Source organism: Macrobrachium rosenbergii, chromosome 7 (assembly GCF_040412425.1).
Source record: "Macrobrachium rosenbergii isolate ZJJX-2024 chromosome 7, ASM4041242v1, whole genome shotgun sequence".
Lineage (NCBI taxonomy): Eukaryota > Metazoa > Arthropoda > Malacostraca > Decapoda > Palaemonidae > Macrobrachium > Macrobrachium rosenbergii.
In genome coordinates, this window is record NC_089747.1 from 10,010,551 (window position 1) to 10,037,930 (window position 27,380).

A 27,380-nucleotide genomic window follows, 5' to 3' on the forward strand; every position below is an offset into this window, starting at 1 on the left:
TGGAAGATAAGGAAATCAGAACAAGTGAAAAATTCATTTATTATGACTTTGATGTCTTATACCCCCAAAAAACTGTTTGGCACGAATTGACATTTTATGAGCACCCAATGTAAAGGTGATGCTGGGTAATCTTGCCTAGGCATAATAAGTTTTTGATAAACATAAAGCCAATTTTTTACTGCAGAATGCCAGTATTGTTAAGGCAACTGGTGTTGTTATTAGTAAGTAATATAAGAAATCATTTTTTGCAATAATATACATATTGTAACTATTGTTTTGTTGAAACGACTGAGAAAAGTCAGATATTCCTTCACCATATGTGATAGCTAAGGTTTTTTTTGCAGTGAATATGTAGACAGGAATTATTTATAACTTGAAATTATTTAATCATATATGACTGGGTTTCATGATATTTTAAAGCATGGATGAAGCATTATTTCTTAACATATGTAAATTCACTCTTACAATTCAAGAGCTTTACTTTAATAGGAGTCAAGTGTTTATGACTCAGACAACAGCTGTTTGGCCACCTTCTCCATGTTCAATCATTTTTTATTTCTGTATTGTTGTTATTTAGAATCTGCCTTGTGAAAGAGTTATTGTCATTGTTTAGCGTATGCTACTTAAAACTCAAGGGAAATACTTTAGTAAGCATTATATACATGCATCTTAGGTGGCTAGATTCTACAATCACTGAAAGTCCATTACTGCTGGTACCTCTCTCAATCAAGTGCTAAAACCTCAGTAACCCATGTGATGATTGATGGCATAGTTAAAATATTTAGGAAGTAATTTATAATATTCTGTATTGTGCAATGAAAACTACTTTCCTTTTATAGTTAACTTCCTTTACACTCCTGTTTGTAATACAGTACTAAGGTAAATCGTTTTACAGTTTCAAGGAGTCCCGGGTAATATCTAAACTTCCGATTGGTAATTCATTAAATTGAGTATGTTAAACTTTGCCTTATAGTAATGCTCATATACCAGATGTTCTTTGTACAAAGCACTTTCTTTTAGCAGGGCAGTATTGAATGTAAAGCATATAATAGAGTATAATTGTTTCAATATTTTATTGCGAATAAAGTGGCTGTGTAAGATTTTTATGGAAGTTTAAACAGTATTTTTAAAGTAGTTGGGTTTTATTCCAAGAAAATTTAGGCAATACAAACACCATCGTTTGGATTTTCAAAAAGCTCCTAAAGTATTCAAGGAGATACAGTGTAACTGAAGTTCAGATAAGGCAGTGTCACATAAACATGTTTCCTGGCTTTGTTTTGTATCTTGCCTCAAACTTTTGCACAAAGTGGCCAATATCTTTAAGTAAAATTTAAGTCTCACATGCATGTGCTTGAGAGACATCATCTTGACAGACATGCATGACTTCAATTTTGCAACAATTTAGGGAAAATATTGACGACTAGGTGCAAAGCCTGCTGGCAAGATTCTTCTAAAAGATGCCAAGAAATGTGATTGTGTAAAACTGCCACATGTTACTGTTAACAGAAAGATTGTATTGTCTGATGGCAGCTAATGCAATATCTTTTTTTTTTGCAAGGATAATATTTTGTTTAATATTTTGTTGATGTGCTGAAACTGTGCTGAGATAACCTTAGCATTTTTATAACATTTGAAGTTTATATTTTGAAATTTGTGAGATATTAGCATAATAGCTGTTTGCTTTTAAGTTGTCATTAACATGGTGCATTGTCTGTTATGTTAGGTTTGATTTGTAGGGGGAAATAGATACAGGTTTCTGAAGAGAGTTATTGAAAATAGTTTCATAGTTTATGCACTGTTGATTTGTTTGTGACCAAGATACAGTATATTTGAAATCAACATTCCAGTAAAGTATGAAAGACAAGAGACATTCCAAAGCAAAATTAATTTTTAATGATAAATTGTTCTGTTGTTTCATATGTTGTCTTAATCTGGGCTGTTATTGGTAGGACAAGTTAAGCATTTATTATTTCCAAGTAAGAACATAATGGGTCCAAAAATAATTCAGATTGACTTGTTCTATGAAAATCATGATGCAGGTATATATGTAATTCATATATACAGTTTTGTTTATACAGTATATTGATGTTATTTCTTTCTTTTCAAGCTTTGATATAAAACTCCTCGGGAGAAGACATTCATCAACGTCTGTTTTTATTCAGGTTTTAAAATGTTTTATCTGTATTGGTTAAAGTAACAACTTATACAAATATCTTTTTGCTTTTTGAAATGTGTTATTGGTTTAGCCATTTGCTTCTCTAAAGCTTCATGCTTTTTAAAAGTATTTATGTATAATTTGTTTTCCGTGGATTAGCATCTATGAACTGTACTGATAAGCCTCAGCAGTGCATGTACAATACTTTTCAGTTTCTGTGTCATGTGGCCAATTTCTTATTTTCTCATGCTACCTACAGCTGGACTGACTATGGCAAAAATCTTACCATTCTTTTTTTATTGAAAATTTGGTAGACTGATTAGTTGTGTTAGAGGAAATGGAAGACTTGGTAGGAGATTAGGGTATTGTGTTGGCAAATAATTACATATCAATGCCATTCTCACTCTTGAATAAGATAAGATGTTTCATAACAATTATGTTTACTGGCATCAGTAATTACCCTTACTTCTCTCAGCAACTTTGTCTCATTATGCTTCACTTATTTATTGAAAACTTCCTCTACTATATCCCTTTCTAAACCTCCAGTTGATCACTTTTCATTTGGTTTACATTGTTTAATGGTATTTATGAAATATTGAGAACAATTAATCTTTTGGTTTGGCATGTGCTATTCAATTGCTTACATTTATGTATTGTTGCTGAAATATCCTAATTCCCATCTGTTCTGGAAATTTCATATTTTAAACACTGACTAATTTTCTTTTATTCCAGATGAAAATGATTTGCATGTTAACCCTTTGAGCTTTTACAGTAAACAAACCTCCCATTTTACTTACTGTAATATACATTAGGTGTAGAAGAACCAAGGACTGATGTTTTTTTAAAGACAAGCGTGGGAGTGCTTACACTAAAACCTCCTCCTTCTTGGGGAAATCTTTCCTCACTTACTGCACTGACTTTACTTAGTGTTAGGTTTGCATTGCTCTTCAGACTTTTCCACGTCATTCTGCTGTCAATTATAAAAGTTAGCTAAGTGCTTTCCAGGTACAGTTATCTTAATGTAGTCATTAACATTTGAGTGTTTAGATACTCTGTGTTTTTGTGAATTTAGTGTAACACTATTTAAATTTTGTTGAATGCTCCACTTGTTATGTTTGAGTATTCATCTTTTTCTGTAAATTTTGGAAATATAAGAACAAAACCTTTGTATGAACCTTTTGAGAGTAAAGATATTTTGGCAGAGTGATCTGGTTAAATTTTTGAACTAACTTTTGTTTTTGTCAGTGGTCTTGTTTTGTTAGCTAGTTTATTCTAATTTAATATTAGGTCTGATTTTAAGGACTTGTAATTAATTATATTAGTTCTAAAGTATTTTTCAATAACAAACCCTTCAGGTCAGCCCTATGAGAGTTAAGAATGTTAACTCACTGATCTGGTTACACTATTTCTAAATTTTTATAATTTCAAGGAAGCAACTGCTTTGCATATAGCTCATGGCCAGAGTATTCTGTCTGATTTCCTTGTTAACTGTGGGAGTAAGGAGATGGAGGCAAAATTTGGGGGGGGACTAGTATTTTGGTGACCTTTCTACTGGAAAGGCTGATCTCTTCGCCTAGTACAGAATTATTTATTCATTAATGTGTGTTGAAGGAGAACCCCTTCCAGGCTGGCCTATCCTTGGAGAATCCCTTTCAGGTTGGCTTGCCCAAGCGAAGATGGTAACGAGAACACCTGAAGTGGCTTGCTAAAGAAGTGCTTTCAGACAGATTCTGAATTGGGATTCTGTCATCTTCTAGTAAGGAGCAGTCAAAAATGACAGTAATCACATTTAGAGCTAATGTGACTAATACGTGACCATAATGAGACAAGAATCACAATCAGAACCAACATAATTGAGTCCTCCTTGATCAAAATGGAAAAGGCTGAGTTTTTGTTCTAGACCAATATAATCAAAAGAGAGAAGACTGGATTCTCAGGCACAACTGGTACAACTGAGATCAACTTGTTCAAATGGGAGATGTCATGGATTATGTTCAGATGTTCAGAAATAGTATAACCAAAAGAGAGGAGACCAGATTTACAGTGAAACTGTTAAGACTGAAATAAACAAAACTGATTAGGAACAATGTCATTGTTTTGATCAACATGACTGGGAAGGAGGCTAAGGCCAAAGGTAGGCTAACGTCTTCTGGATTTGTATAGCTAGAAGTGTGAGACAGGGTTGGGATCAGGACTAACATGATTGAGAATGATAAGTATAAAGCCACACTGTGATTATTAACAGTACACAGCCAAGGTTGATGTGGATAACAGGACTGTGTCGGACAGACTTGATGAAATTAAGAGATTATCTGTGAGCTTTGAAAGGGATGCTCCTCATGTTGCTGTGACACAACTAATGGAACATGCAACTTAGTCTTAGATCAAGTTCATACTCTTGCATAGGTTACTTTGCACTAAGTCAGGATTATCTTTATAGGTCTTATTGAAGAGCAATGTTTATTGTTGCTCAGGGTATCGTAATAAATAACTTTGGCTGGAATCTATCACAAAAGATGCCATCTCTCACAAGGTGGACACATAGTAAGGCAAGTTGTTAAAGGTAGGTAGAAGATTAGTTTATTTTTTCCATAGTCACTCTCTCTGTGTCTTTCTTGAACATAGTGATGCAAACATAAATCAGTCTTTGGTAGTTTCTTCTTAACTTTATGATGAGTAAGTTTGGGTCATCTTCTCAATACAGTACACATGAGCAGTACTGGAGGTACCGTATATATAATTAAGTTTCAAGTACTTAATCCCAATTTTACAACATTGCCAATGAGTTGAAATGAGACGTGGAACTTGTAACAGATACTGAGTTGGCACAAATAAGGTAAGAAATTTGGTTCTTGTATGGACGTAAAAATTTGTAAATAAATTTTGTTCCTAAGTACTGAACAAATCACATATCTTATTTGTAGTACGTACCCTCTTTCCACCCCTTCTAATTGATGTTCACACAGATATGTTGCTGTTAGCTTTCCAAGGTGATAAGTTAAAACGGCATGCCAAGTGAGGTTCAGCCTAGTAGCAGGTCATCTCACTTAGCATGGTTATTGCTTTGTTTGTCTGTTTTTTTCACTTTTCAAATGTTATAGTTGAAGTAAAATGAGACGTGAAAATTACTCTTTAATTTTGGTTTCATTGAGAACATGTTCTCTTTTGGTTTTAGTATGATAGTACCGGTGATATGGCTGCTAGTATGTAAAGTAAGGTGTCATGATGAGTTCTGATTGTTAATGCTATTGTTTGCAAGTGCATCTAGTAGAAAGACCAGCCTGCATTCTGTAAACAATAATAAACATTCTTGTTAATTTGATTTTAGAGTTTATTTTATGAATTAAACTGACTTTTGATAAGAATCATGAATTTCTAATTAAATTTCCATATTTTTTGAGAACCGGGGATATAAATCTGGTATATGTTGGATAACTGACTATGGCCATAGCCAACATAGTTGAAGTTCTTTGGATATAAGATGAAAGAAATTTCATTAGCATTTGTTGAATGTTACTTTGTTTCATGAGACATATGACAAGAGTTAGAGCCTTAACTTATCTGGTTGAACTATTTAAAATTAGTCCGGTTTAAATCAGCCATTGTCAAGTACTCTACATGTTTACTTGATGAATGTAAATTTGAAAAATGTGTCAAGTATTTTATATATTTTTTTGTCCAGTTTACGGACAAACAACAATTATGGCTGGGCTTTCCTTTCAATAATTTTCTGTTTAGACTTTCTGTGGAATTGTGAATTATCTGATTCATAGTCCTATTGGTTATATATATAATTACAGCAGCAGAACATTGATTATTGTTTGCACTTCAACTGCTTGTCGTAAGTGCATGCCCAAATCAAGCAGCTGCAGCTGTAGTCTCGCAGATTGAAGGCCTTGAATAAATCATTACTTTATTGTACTTATTCCTAGTACTATATATGCACACAGCAAGTATGATTGCTATAAACACAGTCAAAAATCCTATTTATTTATCTGATATTTTGAGCTAAAATTCTTCTGAGCAGACTTTCTTTTATAGTAATGATTGTATATTGTGTATCATGTAATAGATACACTTTGTTTCACTCAATGCTCTGTACGCTTGATAGCCTTATTTTTTGGTGGTGAATGTAGAGTCCACTTTTTATTTGTCAATATAATTCCATTGTTTATTAGTTAAGGTTCCTCTAAGAGTTGAATTTCTTGGAACTGTGTTTTGAAAAGATCCAGTTCTGTCTACAATACTTGGTTATCTTCATTACAAGAGTATGGAGATTCATACATTTTTGGATGTAGACTCGGAATGTGAGACTACCAGCGTATCGCAGTTTTGCTCATGACTGTTATGGTGTGCTTTAGGGGACTAGAAAGATTCTGAGCTTTGATGGCATTTTCATTCTTTTTTTTTTTTTTTTTTTTTTTTTTTTTACTAAAAATGAAAGAAAGGTCTTTGAGGAAGGGGGCCTTTGAGGTGACCAGGGAGATTGAGCATTTTCTGGATAAGATGATTTTACATTGTCCTGAAAGTATCATAAGTGACTGCTTCATTAGTTTACTTTAGTTTTATATTCTTAAGATTGTTGCAAATGACCACTTGATAGTTTCCTAAGTTTACATCAATATTTATACTCAGGCATATTTTCTGTTAACATATTTTTAATTAAGGTATTCTGGACATGAATAAAGTCTTAGAGAACATTTAAAAAGTATTTTGATGTTGAAGAAAGGATAATAAACATCATGGAGAGATGTATGATGATAGAAATATATTATGGCAAAACTTGAGTTTCAGGATCAATCGTGTGATGGTAAAGAGCTAGAGATAATTGACTTTTATTGCTATTACTTTTAGACAGCTTGACAGCATTATGATATCCAAATATTGTACAGAAAATTTCATAAAGTTCCGTCATCAGCATATTGCTGAATTTATTTATTTCTTTAAAAGCATCTGTCAGTAATGTGTGTTTTTTATTTGCTTGTGTTTAAAGTCCTAACTAAGAAAGAAGTGGTAGCCTAGTTATTTGCTTATTTTAGGTAGCATGGTTAAACTTCACTGTATTAGGCCCAAAATTTGTGAGAATCTGCAAAGGCATTTTGGCCAATCCTGTGTTACTGTTTCCTAATTATTTTTCACCCAAAAGAACACTTTGGCGTTTTTGATGTGAGAATGTAGCATTATAAGTTGGAGGTTTTCACCCTCATTGGGAAATGAACTGTTTACTCCAAAGCAAAATCAGTTGTCACAAACTGTATGTGTACCATTTTCATTCTGAATCTCATAGAATATTCAGTATCTAATGGCAAATATACTGTATCTGTGTCATGATTATGAGTACGTACTTTTTGTTAAAGTGAAAGTATAGTAGAAATTCCTTTTATTTGTGTGATAATTCTTGGAAATAAATGGTAAGGTAATAGTATCTTAAAACTGATTTGTTTTTCAGGAGCGGGGAAATGTGATTCAGGCTTATCCCCATGAAAAAATTACGTAAATTGCGAGTTAAGCATTTTTAGTTTAATTTTGTTTACACTTCATGCTAGTCATGATATAGGTTAATGAATACCCCTTTTGTTTGCATGAGACCAAGGTATTGAAGTTTATTGGTTTTTGAATGTTTGTTGAATAGCATTTGATTAATACAGTATGCACAGTTAATTTATTTGTATAGCCATCCATTCTAAGCATATGAAATATATCTTGAAAATATATTATTTATTTATAAAACATGAAACAATAAAAACAATGAAGATGAATTGTTTGTTCTTTACTCTTCCTGTCTCTTAAGCCCATTTGAAAAACTTTAGTAGCTTAGGAAACATCATGAATCTAATTGGATTTCATAAGCTGAACATCAGTTCAACAAATCCAAGCTTAATATACCTTTGAAACTTGATGCTGAGTTAAATACTTTGTTTGATAATCTTAGCAAGTAGACCTGTATTTCTGGGATCAGTGGACACATGGGCACTTGCAAAGAAAATGGAGGATTGTTTGAAGATATTGACCACTAAATGCAAAGCTTCATGGCTGGAGTGTGTTGTGAAGATCATCTTACAAGTGACCCCATCAAGGGATAGTGCCATCAGTGTGCCCCATGTGGTGCACTGTAGGCATTACTTAGATGCTTTGCAGCATCCCTTCGGTACCTAGCTGCAACCCCTTACAATCCTTTTGCTGTATCTCCATTCATATTATCTCCCTTCCATCTTGCTGTCCACCCTCTCCTAACAATTGTTTCATAGTGCAACTGCGAGGTTTTCCTCCTATTACATCTTTCATACCTTTCTCTTTCAGTTTCCCTTTCAGCGCTGAATGACCTCATAGGTCGTAGTACTTGGCCTTTGCCCTAAATTTTATGTTCCATTTCATGGGTGGAGTGCATTGTGAAGATCATCTCACAAGGGAGGAGGTTGCTGAGAGATCTGATGTCAAGAATCTGGAAATAGATTTAAATCTCAGAGATTAAGATGGTTTTAACGTCATGAAAGGGCAGAGAAGCAATTACAATAATCAGGAAAGTAGTGAATGTGAGTAACAAGACAGACCAAGAGGAATGCCTTGAAAACTGCGGAGAAGGCCATAGATGAAGACTCAATCCCCATATGAATTCATGGAATATATGCACCAGAGAGAACTTGTCTCATGAACCTGGAACAGTGGTAAAGGAAATTCTGACATGATTATATTAACCTGGTTAGCTTTACTAATCAGTTTGGCATTGTACAGGATGGTCATCAGTTACTTGCCACTGGTGGGGCTTGACTTGTGCTGCAATTTGTCCATCATTGCTAGTATTCAAGTTTTGTTGAAGAATCAGTTTTACCAGATAAAATTGTACAGTATTTTTTACCTTTGTATATGTATATATAAATATGTATATATAAATATGTATATATATATATATATATATATATATATATATATATATATATATATATATATATATATATACATACATATATATGTATGTATAACTGAATCACAAAGATATGAAACGTGATGAATGCACAAATAAAGGCAAATGCCACCAAGGGAAAGTAAAACAACGGAGTGGTTGCTAGGCCTTTAGACACACAGTCCTTCTTTGTGTATATATGTATTAATATATATGTATAACTGAATCACGAAGATATGGAATGTGATGAATGTATAAATAAAGGCAAATGCCACGAAAGGAAAGTGAAACAATGGAGCTGTTGTTAGGCCTTTCGACAAATGGTCCTTTACCAGCTAGTAAGGACCGTGTGACAAAAGGCCTAGCAACTACTCCGTTGTTTCACTTACCCTTCATGGCATTTACATATATATATATATATATATATATATATATATATATATATATATATATATATATATATATATATATATATATATATATGGATCGAGTTTATACATGTCTTCTTGACCAATGTACATATCCTTACAAAAGCCTGCTTTCATAAAACTGGACCCGATAGTGTTCATTCCAGTATGTTATTGGAATAAACTAGCTTTTTTGCCTTTGCCCAGTTGCTTGTATGACTGTTTTCACTAACATATACGAATGTTGCGCTGCTCGCCTATGCATATCTTGTACGTTATTAAATTTATATGCTGTTCTATTCTCTTTTCCAGTGATTTTCCTATTTGACATGTACGGAGTTGTCCCTAGACTCACGCGGGATTTGATATGCACATCATTCAGTGTTGTTCAAACTGGAAAATCATTCGGAAAGAGAATACAACAACATAAAAATCTACGAGCTGCTTGACAGGTGAACCGCGCAATTTTCCTCCATGTTAAAGAAAACTATTGTAAAAACAAAAGGGCAGAAGAAAAAAAATAATTTATTCACGTAAAGTACTGGAGAGAAACATCGTCAATTCCAGTTTGATAAAAAGAAATATGAATATCATTCATGGCATGTATAAACTAGATCCATCAATCTCAAAAAGAAAATATGTAAAATGTGTAGATCGTAGGAAAGGTAGTTGACAGGGATAAGAACGAAGCTATGATTCCCTCCGCATATATAAACATTTTTTAAATAGAATAGGAGTACTGACCTTAGACACTAACGAGTTTAAAGCTCCTTCCTCTTTTGTCCCACTTGTCAGGTTTAAATATTTGATTCGGTTGTATTGTCAACCTCGGACACATATTGTAAATGTCTACCACATTACAGTTATTTGTCTTGTGGTGCATTTGCATACGTTCATCAAGTTGTATGTGTGTGTGTGTGTGTGTGTGCGCGCGCGCTTATTCTTTGCTGTTACTGTTTATTTCCTTCATTTTTTCCCGGGTCCCACTTCGCCGAAGGCGCTCTGCGAGAACCGCAAGCTCTTCATACGCTTAATAATGCAGATACATTCTGAGAGTTTTTTCTTTGGCGTACTCCGTATTACTTGTCAAAGCCACACTTTCATAGCACCCAGTTAAAAGGAAAGTGTGTGTATATATATATATATATATATATATATATATATATATATATATATATATATATATATATATATATATATATATATATATATATATATATATATATATATATATATATATATATATATATATATGCATAGCTGAATGGATACCATAAAGGCATGTTAGAATCGTGCCTAGGGTAGATACCAACCCTACATAATTCGATATTCAAGAGGATTTGTGTCTTATTAGTAGGCATAAAATGTCGCGTGTGTTAGTGACAAATTTTATATGCGTTTATATTTATCGATTAATGATACAGTACTGTAATATTAATCTTGGTGCTTATAATTCGGTTAACAGAACTGGAACTTATCTTAATAACTGTGTCAATTCTCAATAAGAAATGGCTCAACAAAGACTACTGTAGTGTTAAAGATCGGTACTGCTATTTAACAAGATAAATTTTAAAAAAATCCAAGATATGAAATATGGTTTCCTTCTTTCTGTTCAGTTGTCGTCGAAAATAGAAGAAATGTGTTTGCGCTCGCGGTCTCTTGAACCCTTCTCGCGCGCTGATTGGTCCGTTTTTTGAAGCCCGGCGGTGATTGGTCGATTCAAAAGAGATTCCTCCCGATCATATGTTTGTTTGGGTAGTTTTGTGCTAATGGGTGACGGGGCCGCGCGATTAAATACTCTTCGGGAGTTTTAGTGTTGTCACGGATTTGTAATTTTATCCACAAGTGAGTGTTTGATAAGTTGAAGGTGTGTAGAATAAAGTGATCGATTATTTAGTTGGTAGAATGGAGTGATGGAAGGACTTTGTTGTATTTTAAATTGACGTAGACTGGCCTAGGCCGAACTTCGGTAGGTAGGGCACCTCTGGTTATCTTACGGGACCTTGGTTAAATAACCAAGTATTTTGGACAAATTTATAATAGCACGTAGGCATAAAGTCGTATAATCAAGTATTTTCCCGTGGAAATATACAGGACAGGTCCGTAGTCTGAGAAGATTTGCGCATTTAGGCCTAAGTTTAAAGAACAAAGTAAATATTTTGTTTTTGATGTGTATGATCGACTAAATAACTCCAAAAAACCGTTCAACAAGATTAAATACAAAATCCTCTAGCCCATAGCCAACATTTTTGAGGTAGTGGGTCCTAACCAGGATCTGGGTATTCACCCCCCCAAATCCTGACCAGGGCTATGGTAGAAAATGTTGTAAGGCTAAAATTGCAGCCTAGCCTACTGCTGTGAATTACCGACTGAGATATTTACCATCCTGTTTAGGTTCTTGCTAATGTTTGCCTTTGTCTGTGTACAGTATCATATTTACCGTCTTCTATTTTTGCATGTTACCGGTTGTTGTTGAGCCATAGGGCTGCGGTAGTAGGCTAGCGTCAGTTTTATTGTACATCCTAACCTAACTTTCCTTTAACCTAACCTTACCAAGGACATTGTGTCCTTTGAGCAATTTTTTTTATTTAGTCTAGCCATAGCCTAGGCTAGGGTGTAGGCCCTAATTTTACTCCAGTAGAATTATAGGCCTAGGAGAGGCCACAAAGAAACTATTTTGTAATTATTAGTATTATTATTATTATTATTATTATTATTATTCAGAAGAACCCCATTCATATGGAATAACCCCACTGGGGCCATTGACTTGAAATTCAAGCTTCCAAAGAATATATTCATTAGGAAGGAGGGTAATTCTAAGTATTAGCTCACGCCTGTTATTATCTTGGAAACTGGTTTTTTCTACACTTTAAGGGCTTCTGAAACTGGCGGTGCATTTGTTTGTTGTCGGCCAAATGGAATGTCCTTTCGCCGTGTTTAGTACCAGCGGGGGAGCGGGGGGTACCACTACGTTAACAAGTTATTGCACTTGCTGGACGGGATATGAACCGTTCCAAACAGACGTACCCGTGCTCTGTCTTGTGAAGATCGCGTATGGAAACCTGTTGGGTGGACTTCAGGGGTTAATTACATTCAACCCCCCAAAAATAACATTGAATTGTAAATAAGTAACCAAAATGGCTATAAGAAACTGCCATTTCTCGCTAAATACCCGCCGTGCATCTATTACTTAGATCTACCGGAAGAAGTAAGAGAAGGTAAAGGAAAATACAGAAGGAAGAGATCTCACTTATTAAAAAAGAAAAAGTTAACTAAATAAAAATGTATTATGTGCAAGGATAGTACCTATTAGGGTAGTAATGCATTGCATCTTTGCTTGAACTTTTGAAGTTCCAGTTGCATAACGTCCTTAGGGAGATTGTTCCACAGTCGATGGTATGAGGAATAAAGGACCCCTGGAACTGAGAAAAATATCGTTAATAAACAATATCTCCATGCAGAGCTCTTCCTTAGAACTTCCAACTATTTTATCTAGGCTATAGGGTTCAGAATTTGCCAAAGCTAAAAGGGTAAAATTGAACACTGGCTACCATTGCTGCCCTCCGGGTCAGTAACTACCAGTTTTACGTGCAAGATTTGAAGGTTGTGTAGCCTTGGCTGCACAAACAAGACCAGCCTATTACCGCAGCTGGTTCCTGCCAGTTGAGTCAAGTTTTTTTTTTTTTTTTTTTTTTATAAGATATACGGTTTTTATCATCTTTTGTTTATGTTTTTACATTCATCCCCAAGGGGCTGGTACTGAATACAGCACCCATTTTGCATGTAAACTGGTAGTTACCGAACCTTAGGGTGCGGCAGTCGCATTCAGTTTTACCCTAACATCTTTAGTTCAAGGACTAAGCACTCTAGCTAGGGGAGGCTATCCTAGCCAGTTGAATTTAGCAGTACCCTAGGTCAGTGTCTAGTTTGTCACTACATAGGATTTGTTTTTTACTTAAGGTACATGGTACTATACCTGGTACCAGCAATAAACTTTGTCAAAAATATGGCCAATGGTGTTTGGTTAGTCTAGGCTAGCCTACTCGAAAAAGAGTACAATAAAAGCTGATCAAGTCAGAGGCATTAATTTTTTTATTTGAAAATATATGAATATTTTTTAATTAGATATGTGTTTAGAATCATTTCTAAATAATTTTGATGAAAGACTGCCAGAGAAAGAGTCTAGGAACTGTGTGGGGAGTTGATCAACCTGGCAGAGCTAGAACATTTGTCACAGTATGGAATACCCTTGCATTTTTATAATTAATTGTTATGCATTCACGATGCTGTATCATGATTTTAGCTTTGAGAATTAAACAAAACAAAAAAAAAAACAATATTTTTGTTGGTATAGGCCGACTTAGCACATTGATATCTGTTGATACAGTGAATGGTATCAGTTCTGTATCAACATTTGGGAAATTGTTTATGGTGTTGAAAGTATTAAATGCTGTGAATAGCCATAAGATTTATAGTGTAAGATTATTGTACCACCAAAACTATCATGACCAGTTCCTCAACAGGTTACAGTATCTGTCAATCATGTACTGTAGGCTATATCATATGGTAACTATTTACAGAACAACTTAGTCAATGTCAGTGTAGCAAAATTTTAAGAATTATGCTGAAATAGGCCTGGTGAATATGATTAGTTATTTTAATTACCTGTCAGTTTTTCAGTAAACCATAATAATGTTTAAATGCAAAATAATATTGGTACTTTAATAATTGGAATGAATGGAATTCAGAATCTTCAAAAATTTTAAGGTACCAATTTATTAACTTTTAAGATATTGTAATTTGTTAAATAAGATTAATATGTTTATTGTGAACAAATGCTTTTGGTCAGCCCCATGAGTAAATTATGTAATGGTAATATGACTAAAGCAGACCACAGGATCAAATGGGAAAACATGTCTCTTTTTGGATGTAGAATTCATGGCTTGGAATTTTGATACAATGTTGGGATGGGTTTATAGTATGCTTTCAGGGTAGAACCTGTGGACTATATCATGTAACAGACTAGACAGTAATTGGCAGTGTGGATTCAGGATATAATAAGAAGGGTTTGCAATGAACAATATAGGTAATTAACGAAAGATCAAACTACTGACACATTCTCAGAGTCCAGGAAGTGATTTGGTTGTAGAGGTAGTTTTTATATCAGTTTACATTGAAAATGCTATAATAGCTATCAATTTCCAGCCTTACAATTTTATTGGGTGCTGGCAGCAATGAGAGGGCTGCTTATTTGTTTATTTTTTAAATTAAGTGAATGGACCAATCTTCAAATTACTCATAATTTACCACTGAAGGCAAAACAATTAAATACTGTGTACTGAATGCATATACTGTACAGTATATCAATGTCAGTAGTTATTTGGCTTTTAAATATCTAATGATTTTGAATTTTTGTACCTCTTATAAATATCATAAATGTTCAAAGCCGTTTAAAATATTAAGTATTGTTCGGCTAATCCACCTTGTTTTCTCTGACAAGCATTTGCAATTAGGTTAAGAAAGCAGAAGGAAGATGCCCTTCAGAACAGTTCCACTAACCAGCCCACCATTAGCAAGTACTAGTAACTACTTTAGATTGAATAACTATTGTCTTGGTCAATTTGGAAGAAAATAAATATGTGAATCATCAATGTTTAAAATTTTTGTATTTTATATTTCTTGTGCCACTACTGTTACTTTGACCATCCAGGGTTTCAAAACACTTTACTGGTATTTCTTTTCAGTGATGAAGGACAATGACCATTTTTACGAATTATTTCTTCAGTGTAAAGAAAAATATGAAGCAGCATCAGAACAGTTTGAGGTAAGGTCCAATGTGTATCATGTGGCTGTGGCTTTAGTGTACAACCCATTGTAGTTTTGCTTTAGAAATTAGTAATCTTGATTGAGAGAAGGTTTTATTTTATTAGACAGTATGCTGGCCAAGGTTCATACTACCAGTTGAGGTTATACAGTATTGCAAGAGATAAAACATCCTTCAATGATTGACCAGACAGTCTGGTGTTGAACCCGTCTCTAGGTAACAATCTTTTTCCTTTACCTGTATTTACACTGAATAGTCTAACTTATTCTTACATGTTTTCTTTCCTCAAACACAACAGCATGGAATATATATACTTGAGAAGAGAGACAATCTATGGAAAGCATTCCTTCTAGGTTACTCAAAAATCTAACCAGTACTCTCTTGTCTTGTGTAATGCGGTAAGGATAAGGTAATGTTTTGATAAACCAAAACATTACCTTACCCTTAATGTTTTCTCTTACGTTTAGCTTTGATCATCGTTTTCAAAATCCTAACTACTGCCCTTCCTTCGGTTGAAGAGGCCATCTTGGAGAGTGTTTTGTCTTTCTTGGTGTCAGGTCTGTCATGCTGACTAGTTTTTACCCATCATTTCATTATGTTACATGTGGACTATATTTATATTAGTGTTCATGCTTATTTTATTATTAACTTTTTTAAGCATTTTGAAGCTTTTTTTATACTGGTTGAGATAGAGAATAATCTTGAATGAGTGAGTTCTGCATGTGCTTCTAATGTACTTCAGTAATTAAAACTGAGCAATTTGTGACTGATGTGTTGTACTCCTTTAAGAAGATGTATGGTACTGTATATAAATTCTCCAGCAGACTGGAAGGGGATTTTGCACAATCTTTCACATTGAAATCTGTGTAAGTTTTATGAGGAAGTTGAGCCTGTTCTTTCAAATCATTTTATTACTGTGATTGACAGATGAATTTAGCTTTGTTTGTTGAACTATCATATTAAAGACAAAAGCCCAGTTTAATGATGATTGTAATGATACTTATTTGGGAAAGCAGGAGACTTTTCATCTTGGGAAAAGGGATAAAGCAGATTTGACACTGAACACTTAAACTTACCTAAGAACCAAAATAAATAGTGAGAATACTTACTATCTGCCAGTTGGTCAAAGGTGTCTATGTATGAATGGTCACACCTAGCTTTTGCAAGTTTGGTGACATGACATGACAAGTGGGAGGAATGGGGGAAGTCATCTGGCGAGTGCTACTTGGCCACGTGAACAGAAAAAGAATAAGAAAGGGCTTACTCTTACTTCAACTGAATGGTGACCAAAAACTGTAGAGGAAGTGAAGTCAGATGTCTACAAAGAATTGCGTTAGTCCTGTAAAAAATTAATGCACTGAAGTTACTTCAGCGCAGTCAAGTTTTCTGTGCACCGCATAATGCTGTATGAGCCATGGCCCATGAACTTTCAGCCACAGCCTGGTGGTGGCCTGTCCTGTAGTGTTGCCAGATGCACAATCATGGCTAACTCTAACCTTAAATAAAATAAAAACTACTGAGGCTAGAGGGCTGCAGTTTGGTATGTTTGATGATTGGAGGGTGGATGATCATCATACCAATTGGCAGTCCTCTAGCCTTGGTAGTTTTTAAGATCCAAGGGCAGGCAGACCAAGCCATCTTAATAGTTTTCTCTTACAGAAAACTAAAAATGTACCTCTTGAGACATTTGGACTGTGAATGAATAAGTAATGGGTTTGCTTGCTAAAGTATGATTTGTGTTGTAAAACTGGGTGGTTGTATGCTAACATAGGAAATTCACATGCATCAGAGAGTTTTGGCTACATTTGTTTTTAATGCTTTATCATGTGAAGAAATCCATTGTAGAATGTAGGCATGTTGTTACCTTGCCGTAGACAAGAGAACATTACAATATTTACATAAGTTTTTTCATTTCAGGAGCATTTTGTTTGGCTTGGGGAAGCTCTAGCAGCTGCAAAACTGTCCTTTGCACACTCTCATCAAGTGTTACTTCCCAAAACCCCAGCAGCCAAAAAGAGGGGCCGACCAAAAAGGGTAGAAGAATTTGCCGATTCAGGTGATTTGTTAAATTGAGAAAATTTTGTATTTTTTTATAAAATGATTATTGCTATGTAGATTGGGTAAGAGTCCAACTCTGATGTTTGCATGGGAATATAACTCTTCTGTAAAGCAAGGCAATTTTGAATGGCATGTTTATGAAGGAAACAAATTTTCTCCTCATTTATTATTGGAGTTCCTTCTGTACATAACAGGTAGTATGCAAGCCCAGAACTAATGATTTTGATACATTCTGGTTATATACAAGTGTTGAAGATGTATTGCTTATGAAGATTCTATGTAATACTGTATAGGAGTGTAAGTCCTCTACCGATAAATTACAAGGGGGTTGCTGTACCTTTCCCACTTGTTGGCTGTTAGTTTGTCAGTCTTACATTGTCATACAACTCTTCGTTCAGGTTTCAAAATTACAGTACTTCATGCAGACCTAGGCATAGATGTCCGAGAAAGGAGATCATCTTTTAGACCTTTTTTAATATTTTATTACACTTATAGGTAACTGGGATAGATATATACCTTCCAGGAGTTGTGTCCCCGCCCATTAATGAGCTGCTGGCCTAGCTGGTAGTATCTGGGTTAGGGCCATGAGCTCAGGGTACAAGCCCATGCTACTTTGAGGGTTGACATTTTTTTATGTAAAAGTTTGATCCACAGAAAAAAAAAAATTTGTTCTTGCTCAGGAGGAATACCAGAAATCATTAGTTAAGAACCAGTCTTCTACCCAGTTGCTCTCCGCCCATTCTAGGAAGGCGGGGTAAGGGCAAGAAGTGCTGATGGATAGGAGGTGCCTGTTGAGCCATTGGGCAACATGCCAGTGATGCAGGGCCAAGACCTGGGTAGTGGATGTCCTTTGGGTAAGATACCAACTACCCTTCCAGTCTCTGCCACCCCTCACCAACAAACCAGTCAGTTCCCAGAGTTAAGTGCCTGGCCTGTAGTAGGATCTCGCCCTTTGGGAAGAGGTGAATGCAATGCTCAAGAGAGGTACTGTAGAAGTTGTGAAGGATCAGTCTCTTGATTTTACAGTCTCCTGTTCCTGGTGGGGTAGGTGACAGGCGGCTGGAGGCTGGCCGTAGACCTCTTTCCCCTGAACCGATTCGTTCGCCAGACCTAGTTCAAGATGGAAATGGTACGTTCAGTACTTGATTTCATCAGAAAGGGTGACTTCATGCTTTCATTGGATTTGAAGAATGTATATATATTTTCAAATACCCATCCATCGGTCTTCCTGCAAGTACCTCCACTTTACTCTTGGGGAAACAGTGTCCAATTCAGGGTCATTTGTTTCTTGCTCTCAACCACTCCCCAGGTGTTCACTTGTGTGTTCAGCTTAGTCTCAGCTTGGGCCCACTCACACATGATGTCTATTGAGGTACCTGGATGATTGGCTAGTCCTGGTGAGCTCTTTGCTGTAGTTGCTTCAGGACAGAGATCATCTTTTCCAGTTTTGTCATGACCTGGGAATAGCGATCAACTTCAAGAAGTCAGATCTCACGCCCAAGTAGAGGGTAAAGTATCTGGGTATGCTGATAGATATAGCAGCAGCAAGTCTTTCCTTCGAACTCACATATCAGCAGGTTCAGAGAGGCAGTGCAGAAGTTCCTTTCTCAATAGGAACAACCTGCTCGGCTGTGGGAGGTCATTCTCGTTCACCTACACTCCCTTTCACTGGAGGATGAAGGAGCTTTGGTCCCTGGCAAAGAACCCTCCTTTCTTTCCAGTTCCTCTCTTGGAGGAAGTAAAGAAAGACCTAGATTAGTGGTTAGATGACAGAAACCTCTTAATAGGTGCGCAGTTAGGCACTCCCCCTTCTGAGAGGCTTTTGTTTTCAGACACTGACTGAGGGATGGGGTGTATGCCTGGAGGATTTGCTGGTTTCAGGTGTGTGGGACTGGAACGACAGAGACCTCCATATCAACGTGCTGGAACTCAAGGTGGCATTTTTAGCCCTTCTGGAGTTTCAAGAACAAGTAATGGGGCACTCTATGGTGTTGATGAGCAACAAAACCACTGTAGTGGCATAAGTCAACAAGCATGGGGGCTAGTTTCCTTCCAGCTACACGAGTGGGTGGTAGTGCACTCGGTAGAGCTGTCAGTCAGGTACATTCTGGGGTCCTGGAATGTAGCAGCAGACACGCTCAGTCACCAGGGTTAGGTGATAGGGACAGAGTGGTCCCTACACAAAGACATAGTGGAGAGGTTGTTCAATCTTTGGAGCCTTCTTATGATAGTCCTGTTTTCAACCTGGTACAGCATAAAGTTACCAGTGTTTTGCATTTTTACCAGACCCATGGACGGCGACAGAAGACTCGTTCCAGCACCCATGGGATAACATGGAGGCTTACGCCTGGTCTGATTCATTGGGTGATCAACAGGGTCATGATCACCCCAAATCTCAAGATGACCCTGGTGGCAGCTCCTAATGGCCTCACATTGAGTGGTTCTGGTGATCTGGAGACAAGAGAGATTCCCCATACAACCAAAAGAATGTAGAGAGGTATCACCAGTGGAGGAATTTGGAAACTATTCAGTGTCTTTAGAGACTTTTTACTGCAGAAGGTGACGTCTGTTTTCCAGTGGTACAAAATGGGCATAAGTTGTTGTCAACAGCATAACTCCGGTCAGAGCTGCTCTTCAGCAGGCAGTGTATTTTCTCGTGTATCCCTGCCAAGAGAAGCTTCTCTCAGTTGCAGCCATCAAGGGCCATAGAGCTGCCCTTGGCCAGGTCGTTTCAGTTGAACGGGGTAGATCTCTTGTCCTTGCTGGTGGTCTCTGTGCTTTTGAGAAGATAACATCCAAGAACATGATCTTTTTCTGGCTTCATGTAGCACCTGCACCTAAGGTGGAAGAACCTGTTGGTTCAACAGGTATTATGAGTGAGGGTGTGGTCCCGCCAGACCACATTCGTGCATATTTTACCCGGGACGTTGCCCCAGGTGTAGCACCTCACCTAAGGTGAACGGTGAGCGAGAGAATGTGTGTGAGTGACTGGTTTCCCTTTTTTCTTTAGCCTTTCTCATAGGGCAGAGAGGCAGGTAGCGAGCCGTCACATGCTGGATGGGTGGGTCATGTAGGTGAATCTAGATAACTGAGCACCCTGTCTTTCATCTTTTGTAGGTTGCTAGATGCAGGTCCCCCCCTCTCTAGACAAGGGAATAGAGGGATTGACAATGAAACAAACCTGTTGGTTTTATTAGCAGTTTTATTGTCTCTGACACTTTGGATTCTTTCAACCCTTTATTGAAATAATGATGCAAACTCATTACTTCATGCCTAGAAGTTTAGCGGTTGTAATATCCCGTATATTCAACATGCTGAAGGTGTGGGATTCCTTCCTCAGCTCTTCATGACCATTAAGGTATTCCAGTGTGTAGAAGTTCCAGTTGGTTCAGAGATTTACCCAAACTCCACCCTTCAGTAGGTAGGCCTCCTATGTAAAGACTGAAGGTTTGTATTTGTGTAGGAACAAATAGCAGATTTGTAAAGTAATTTGTATTTTTCCTAACATACAAACCTGAAGGTCTTACATTTACGGCCCACTTCCGCAACCCCTTATTCTGCAACATGAACCAAAAGGCAAAGTGGAGTGGAGACCGACGTGTGGGCAGGGCTTCCCCCCTACCAGCAGTAGCTAATGACCATGTATTAAATTTAAATGACCTTGCAGTTGCAGTCCGCAAACTAAATCCTGTGTAAAGACCTTCAGGTTTGTATGTTAGGAAAAGCACAAATTACTCTAAAAATTTGCTATGTTTTTATGAAGTTATCTACATCCAGTTTCCAATTTTTTTATTCAACATTAATTTTCTTGTAAATTATTTATAATTTTTTTGTCTTCAGTGCCATTTTGTACTGTATATATACATTTGAAGTGCATTTTAATTTGGATATGTAAATTAGATTTGTTAGCTTGTAGACTTCTCACAGATATATTCCAGTTAATAATTGGAGAAAACTCATTATAAAAGAATATGAGAATGTTAAAGGGCAAGTTATATTGTGTTGCATAAGGGTCCCCATTTCAGATCATGATGACAGTTTACTTGCTTTTGCAGATGATGAAGCATCTTCAAGTAAAAGGTCACAGACAGGAAGTATCTGTCAGTCTGAAGGTCCCAGCCCAGAGTGCCCTCCACCGAGGCAAGGGAGAATGGCTTCAAGGGTTAGTGACAAAGTAGTTATTTGTCTTTGTAGAAATATTTATGTGAAGATTTTTTAAGTAATGCCAATGTTGAAATATTTATATATATGAAGATTTCTTAAGTAATGCCAAACACTTAAGCTGTATGTGGTTTTACCCTGCAGTTAATGATATCAAGTAGCCCCATTATTAATTCAGTTTGCAGAATTTTCAAATGTTAGAAGGAAATTGTTATTAGCGATGGGGGGCATTCCTTCATTGTTTTTCTCAGGTAGTTGTATACTTTAAATACTGTAGGTGTCATGTGCAAGGAAAATCAGGTTCAAGCAGACTGGTAAATTTGATTTCATTCTGTGTTATGTCTACCAGTAACTGGTTGGAGTGTAATACTTCTAAAAAGAAAGCGAACAGCAAACAACTGCATTTAACTTGTGCATGCTGTACTGCTTTTTGTACAAGTATGTGTAAAGTAGGCTTTTAGTTTTAGAATAATTAAGAGGTATTTTCTGTTTAGATCATTGTTGTGTTTGGTAGTTGTGTAGTGTATTTAATCAGTGAAGAATTTAACATTAGACCACCAGATTTTGCAAATTTGATCATTCATTACAATTGTGTTTCTCCTTTGAAAGAGTGAAACATGCAGGGGTATCTTCACACATCTAGTTGAAACTTGAAAGTGTTGGAGGCTTGCTTCTCTCATAGGATTATAGTTTATTGGTAATGACTTATGTTCGATCTGACTTTCTTTATATCAGATTGCACAGGAAAGAGTAACAAAGAGTTTTAAGGAAAGCACAAAACGTAAGTTAAGACGCCCGTCTACCCCTGAAGAGATCCAAACAGTCAAAAAGACAAGACCCACAAGACAAATAGGAAAATCCAAAAATTTTGGTGAAGATGAAAAGTAAGTAACGGTTTATTACTTTTATCAAAATTTTCAGTATACAATGCTCTTATAAGTTTAAATATGGATTTTTGTTGTGGGGGTGGGGGGTTACAGTATATAGTACTTTTGAGGCTGGTTAACTCATTTATGCAGGTTTACTTAACCAGTTACTTGGTTCTGGGCTTTAAGTTTACTTGTACATTACAACTGGTGCCAGCTTGTGCCACGTCATCAATTACAGGATCAGGCAAGCAGAGAGTATGAAAAAAAAAATAATGGCAGCAAAAGCAGGCACAGGGTTGATCATGCATTGCTATGATCATCTTTCTGTTCATTGAGGGGATTTTGAACAGTTCTATTTTCAAAGCTATGCTGTAATGATTTTCATTATAAGTTCTTCAGACGAAACTTTATGGATTACAGTAGGCCTACTGTAAAATGGGTGTACTACACAAACACAATGAACTTGCCTTTTAGAAGAAGATAGGTTTTAAGAGCAAAGAAAATCTGGGCCAGGAAGATTTCAAAGAGGGCAATATATGAAAAAAATAATCATAGCATCATTTAATCCTAGTGATTACCAATTTTTATCAAGTAAACATGGAAAGAGGTGACCTAAATGATGTATGGAGGTAGTTTGTTAGAGGAGGAACTCTCCCCTGGGTTCATTGGTGTTTTTAGAAAAAGAATGGAAAAAATACTTTGCATTAAAGAAAGGAATTGAAAGATAAGGAATTGGTCATTGTACAAAAAGCCTTGAATTCAGTACTGCCAAGAATTAAGCACCCTATATATAAGGGCAGTATTCAAACAGGTATGAGTATTTATGAAATAGAAATGATAAAAAAAATTTTATTTTTGTTGCCTAATTGTTTATGGTTTTGTTTCTAAACAGGTGTACTGTAGCAGCAAAGGTGGATGAAACTATTGGAAAACAAGATCCAGATGTATTGCTTAATTCTGGGGCATACACAGAAGATTTAAAGAAAGAAAGCTTGTTGAATAGCAAGAGCTCAGGAAATGAAGAAACACCAAAAAAACTGAGCACATGCAATAGAAGAAGCAGTGGCATAGGGAAAAAACTGATGTACACTTCATCTGATGAAAATGATAAAGCTGATATAGTCTCTCTAAAAGTAGAAAAAAATGAAATTACTGAACTTGACAAAGATGAGAAATTTAGAAGTTCAGAGGACAATCAAAGTAGCCCAAAGAAAAATTCAGTATCGTTGACCTCAACACAGACCAGAGACAGCGGAATAGAGGAATGCCATGAGGAGCCGATTTTGAAAAGAAAGAGTGTTATAGAAGCACGTAATACTTCTCAGAGTAGGAATGATAACATAATTTTATCTAAAACTGTTAATGATTTAGAAATATTTGAAGTGAGCAGTGAAAAGGATGACTTGGGCTCTCAGTCAGAACCTGTTCCAAAAAGCCATCCAGCTCACACAAAACAGAAAACTGAAGTAAGTTCCCAAAGCCTTCCAGTTCCAAAACCCAGAACAACACGCACTAAACAGCGTATTGAGTCCAAGACAGACACAGATGAGAGTGACAGTGGGGTAAATATAGTCACATGCTTAAATCCTCAGAATCAAAATTCTGAAAAGGTTAACAAACAATATATTGAAGATATGCTCCCACCCCCAGAAATCCCCAAGGTACGATCCACCCGAACTAAGAGGAACCAAGATGAGTCTTCTGACACTGAATTTACAGAAGAAAACACTTCTGCAAAATGTAATGCAGATATATTGCCATCCCCAGAAATCCCCAAAGCACGATCCACCCGAACTAAGAGGAACCAAGATGATTCTTCTACCACTACTTGTTTTGAACCTCCCAATACTAGCTTGAAAGCAACTAGTGAACATTCTTCATCTGACACTGAATTTATAGAGGGAAATACTGCTTCACAACCTACAGATTCATTTATTCCCCCTGAAGCTCCAAAGATGAGATCAACACGCACTAAGAAAAAACAAATGGCAGAGTATAATTCAGAGGGAGTGGAGATTGAAGAATCAAAACCACGGTCAACACGCACTAAAAAGAAAATGGAAGAATTGTCAAAGACTGAGAGTGCTGGAGATACATTAATACAGAGTGAAAATGAAATGTCAGATTCCAGTTCAAGATCTACTCGAACAAAGAAGCGGCAAGCAGAACAAGAAATTAATCAACCTTCGCGATCAACAAGAACAAAACGGAAGAAGTTTGAGGAGGAGAAGGGTAGCGAATCTGATAAAGAAAATTCTGCTTGCTTATCTGATTCTGTTCAGGCAAACAATTATCCTTGTAGTCCTGGGTCAAAGGCTGTTAGACTTATTCAAAAATACCAGGCTACCACAAGAATTTTAACCTCTTCTGATGATGAGAAATCTTTATTAAAACCAATAGAAGCTAAAAGCACTACAAATCAGCGTTTAACACGCTCTAAAATTAGACAGGTTCCTGTTTCAAAAGAGACCCCTAAAAAGGATTCTGCATTTAATTTTAAAAATTGTAGATCTCCTGCTTCCAAGCTGGATTTCCAACGAGAATGCTGTTCACCGAAGTCAGAGAGTGGAACGCCAAAATCTAAGCAGATCGTATCTAGAGTAGCCAGTCCTTTGCGATTTTCGCCTCGTCCAAATAACAGGTAAGACCAGCATTACATTTTGGTTGTTAGTTTTGCATTTTTATATAAGTAACTTACCCAGTAATTACATATCAGTTTCTTTTAACCGGCAGCTCAAAATTTTGAAATTGTGGGTCCGCTAGTTTGTTATGGTTGTGGTGACATGCCCTGCCCACTTTCGGGTGTAAGAGAAGGTACAACATAGCAAAGAGCTTCAATTTGTTTCTGCCAGCTGTGGTTGGCAGCAGCTTGAATTTTGGAATTTATACTTTGCTGGTTGTTTGACTTATCTTCAATTGGTGAAGTATTTAATTTCATAGCCTCTCGGCATAATTAACATAGTGTTAGGCGAATTTTGATTATCGATTAACAACTCTGCCCGTTTTTTTGACTTTTATTAGACTTTTCTAGGATGTCTGACACTAGTAGTGCTAGCATTAGGTATTGCAGCAAAGGCTTCAATACTAGACTAACTAAAGAGTCTTACAACTCGCACATTGTTTGTATTCCATGTAGGGGACAAACATGTTCAGTAAATTTACGTTGTGGGGAGTGTAATGACTGGGATATTAAGAAATGGAAGACTTTAGATGCACATATCAAGGAACTAGCTAGAGATAGGAAGAGGAAAGCTATGGCTAGGGAATCTAGTAAAGCTTTAGCTAGTCAAGATTCATCAGCTAAGTTGGATGCAATTGCTCCTGTAATTTCTTCCGATCCCATTCCATCTCCACCTGTGCAACCCTCTCCTTTACCTGGCTGTCACATTTCCAACCCTAACACCATTGTCAGTCTGGAGTTGAAAATCAACACTCACTTCGAGTTAATAGGTGCCCAGTGCAAGTGCAGTGGTTGTGGAGGAGGTGGCTGTTCAGCCTGCCGATTCTCCTAGGCCAAGGTCCCTGACATACTCCCCAGCACCTGTGAGGAGTCAAACTGGCAACCTAAGGGAGGTCGGTGGGGTCTGCCCCCGAACAGTCGCCCCCTCGGTTCAGTCTACTGATGAATCCCAGACTGCAACCAAAGGCTGTTGGAAAGGCCGTCAAGTGAGCGCTCATTGTATGTCCTCTAGCTCTGAGGATTTGAGTCCCAGACGTGCGCGGTGCTATGCGGACAAGCCACCCCTGCTGAAGTGGCATGCAGTGGAGTTTGAAGTTTCTTCCCCTGTTCCTTGCGAGAAGGGCAAGGCTTCAGTGCACCCATCATGTAGTCATTGGGATAGCCCCAAACAATTCTCTTCTGCTTCTTCTGACGACACTTGTAAATTGGCGCCGAGGCGCCTTGTGGCACAGAGACGTTCTTCGTCGTATAAAGGAGCTACTGCATCAGGAGTTGCACACCCAGCACTTTCGTCTCTGCAATCAGTGCCCGAGCAGCCAGCAACTAACATCAAAGCGCCCAAGCCCCCGTTTGCGATTGAGCGCCCACTGGTGCCCGTTCACCAACAGGTTTCGTCACTGGCTCCCATCACTACAGCACCTCTCGAGCGCCCATTGGCGCCCGCTCCTCCACGCTTCTTAGTAGTGTTGTTTCGGACATTGTTCCTCCTGCAGTTGACCCGATTCACAGCAGACTGGATAATATTCTTAGTTTGCTTCAGAAGGCTCCCGCTACAGCTCAGACAACAGTGGACTTATCCCTTTCTCCTGTCTCTTCTGAGGAAGAGGTTGTTCCTGATCAAGATGTACCTTCATTGGCATACTCTGTGCTGTGGAGGTTCCTGCTAGCAACCTATCCAAGCTTCTTCACGCCAGCTGTTCCCTCTGTTCCTGCTTCGTCTTTCTTTATGGAAGCCCCCTCAGTTGGTCCTTTGAAATTACTGAAGATAGTTCTTTCCTCTTCAGCAAGGAAGGCACTGGAGGAAGTAGAAGATTGGTTTTCAGAAAAGAGGGAACAAGGCAAAGCAGTTTTTGTTTCCCTCCTTCCAAATTGTCCAGGTCGAGCTACAGGTTTTATGCAACTGGAGAAGCTCCTTCCCTGGGAGTCTCTGCCTCCTCTCAAGGAGACTTCTCCAGCCTTATTGACTCAACTAGGAGATAAGCTTTTTCCTCAGCCAAAATTAGGTTCTCGGCCTCGGAACTTGCGCACCTTCTTAAAAATATTTTTAAGGTGTTTGAAGTGATGAGCTTCCTTGACTGGGCAGTGGGCGCTCTGGCACGCAAACTTGGAGAGTGTTCTTTGTTACCTCAAAAGATCTCGTCAGATCTCTTGGGAGTACTTTCCTGTATTGACAGAGGCATTCGCGATAGTACACAGGAGTTAGCCAGTCTGTACGCCACGGGTATTCTTAAGAGGGACCTTTGGTGCTCCTTTACTTCAAAAGGCGTCACTCCGTCTCAGAGATCGGCCCTCCTATTCTCCCCCTTGGACAAGACGTATCTTTTT

At 37.2% G+C, this 27,380-nt stretch overlaps 1 protein-coding gene across 4 annotated transcripts in view; it reads left to right on the plus strand.

The window, feature by feature from the left end:
- The first annotated feature begins 11,176 nt into the window (after positions 1–11,176).
- The window catches only part of LOC136840108 (inner centromere protein A-like), a 43,523-nt gene continuing 27,319 nt past the window's right edge, over positions 11,177–27,380 (plus strand). For 2 of the 4 annotated variants that reach the window (XM_067106500.1, XM_067106502.1), the window contains exons 1-6: positions 11,177–11,308; positions 15,208–15,287; positions 17,205–17,343; positions 21,401–21,507; positions 22,242–22,390; positions 23,268–25,016. In XM_067106500.1, coding sequence (XP_066962601.1) covers position 11,308; positions 15,208–15,287; positions 17,205–17,343; positions 21,401–21,507; positions 22,242–22,390; positions 23,268–25,016 — 2,225 coding nt within the window. In that variant the 5' untranslated portion in view covers positions 11,177–11,307. Of the gene's footprint in view, positions 11,331–15,207; positions 15,288–17,204; positions 17,344–21,400; positions 21,508–22,241; positions 22,391–23,267; positions 25,017–27,380 lie in introns of all 4 variants that reach the window. The other 2 variants (XM_067106503.1, XM_067106501.1) reach the window with 2 other exon arrangements.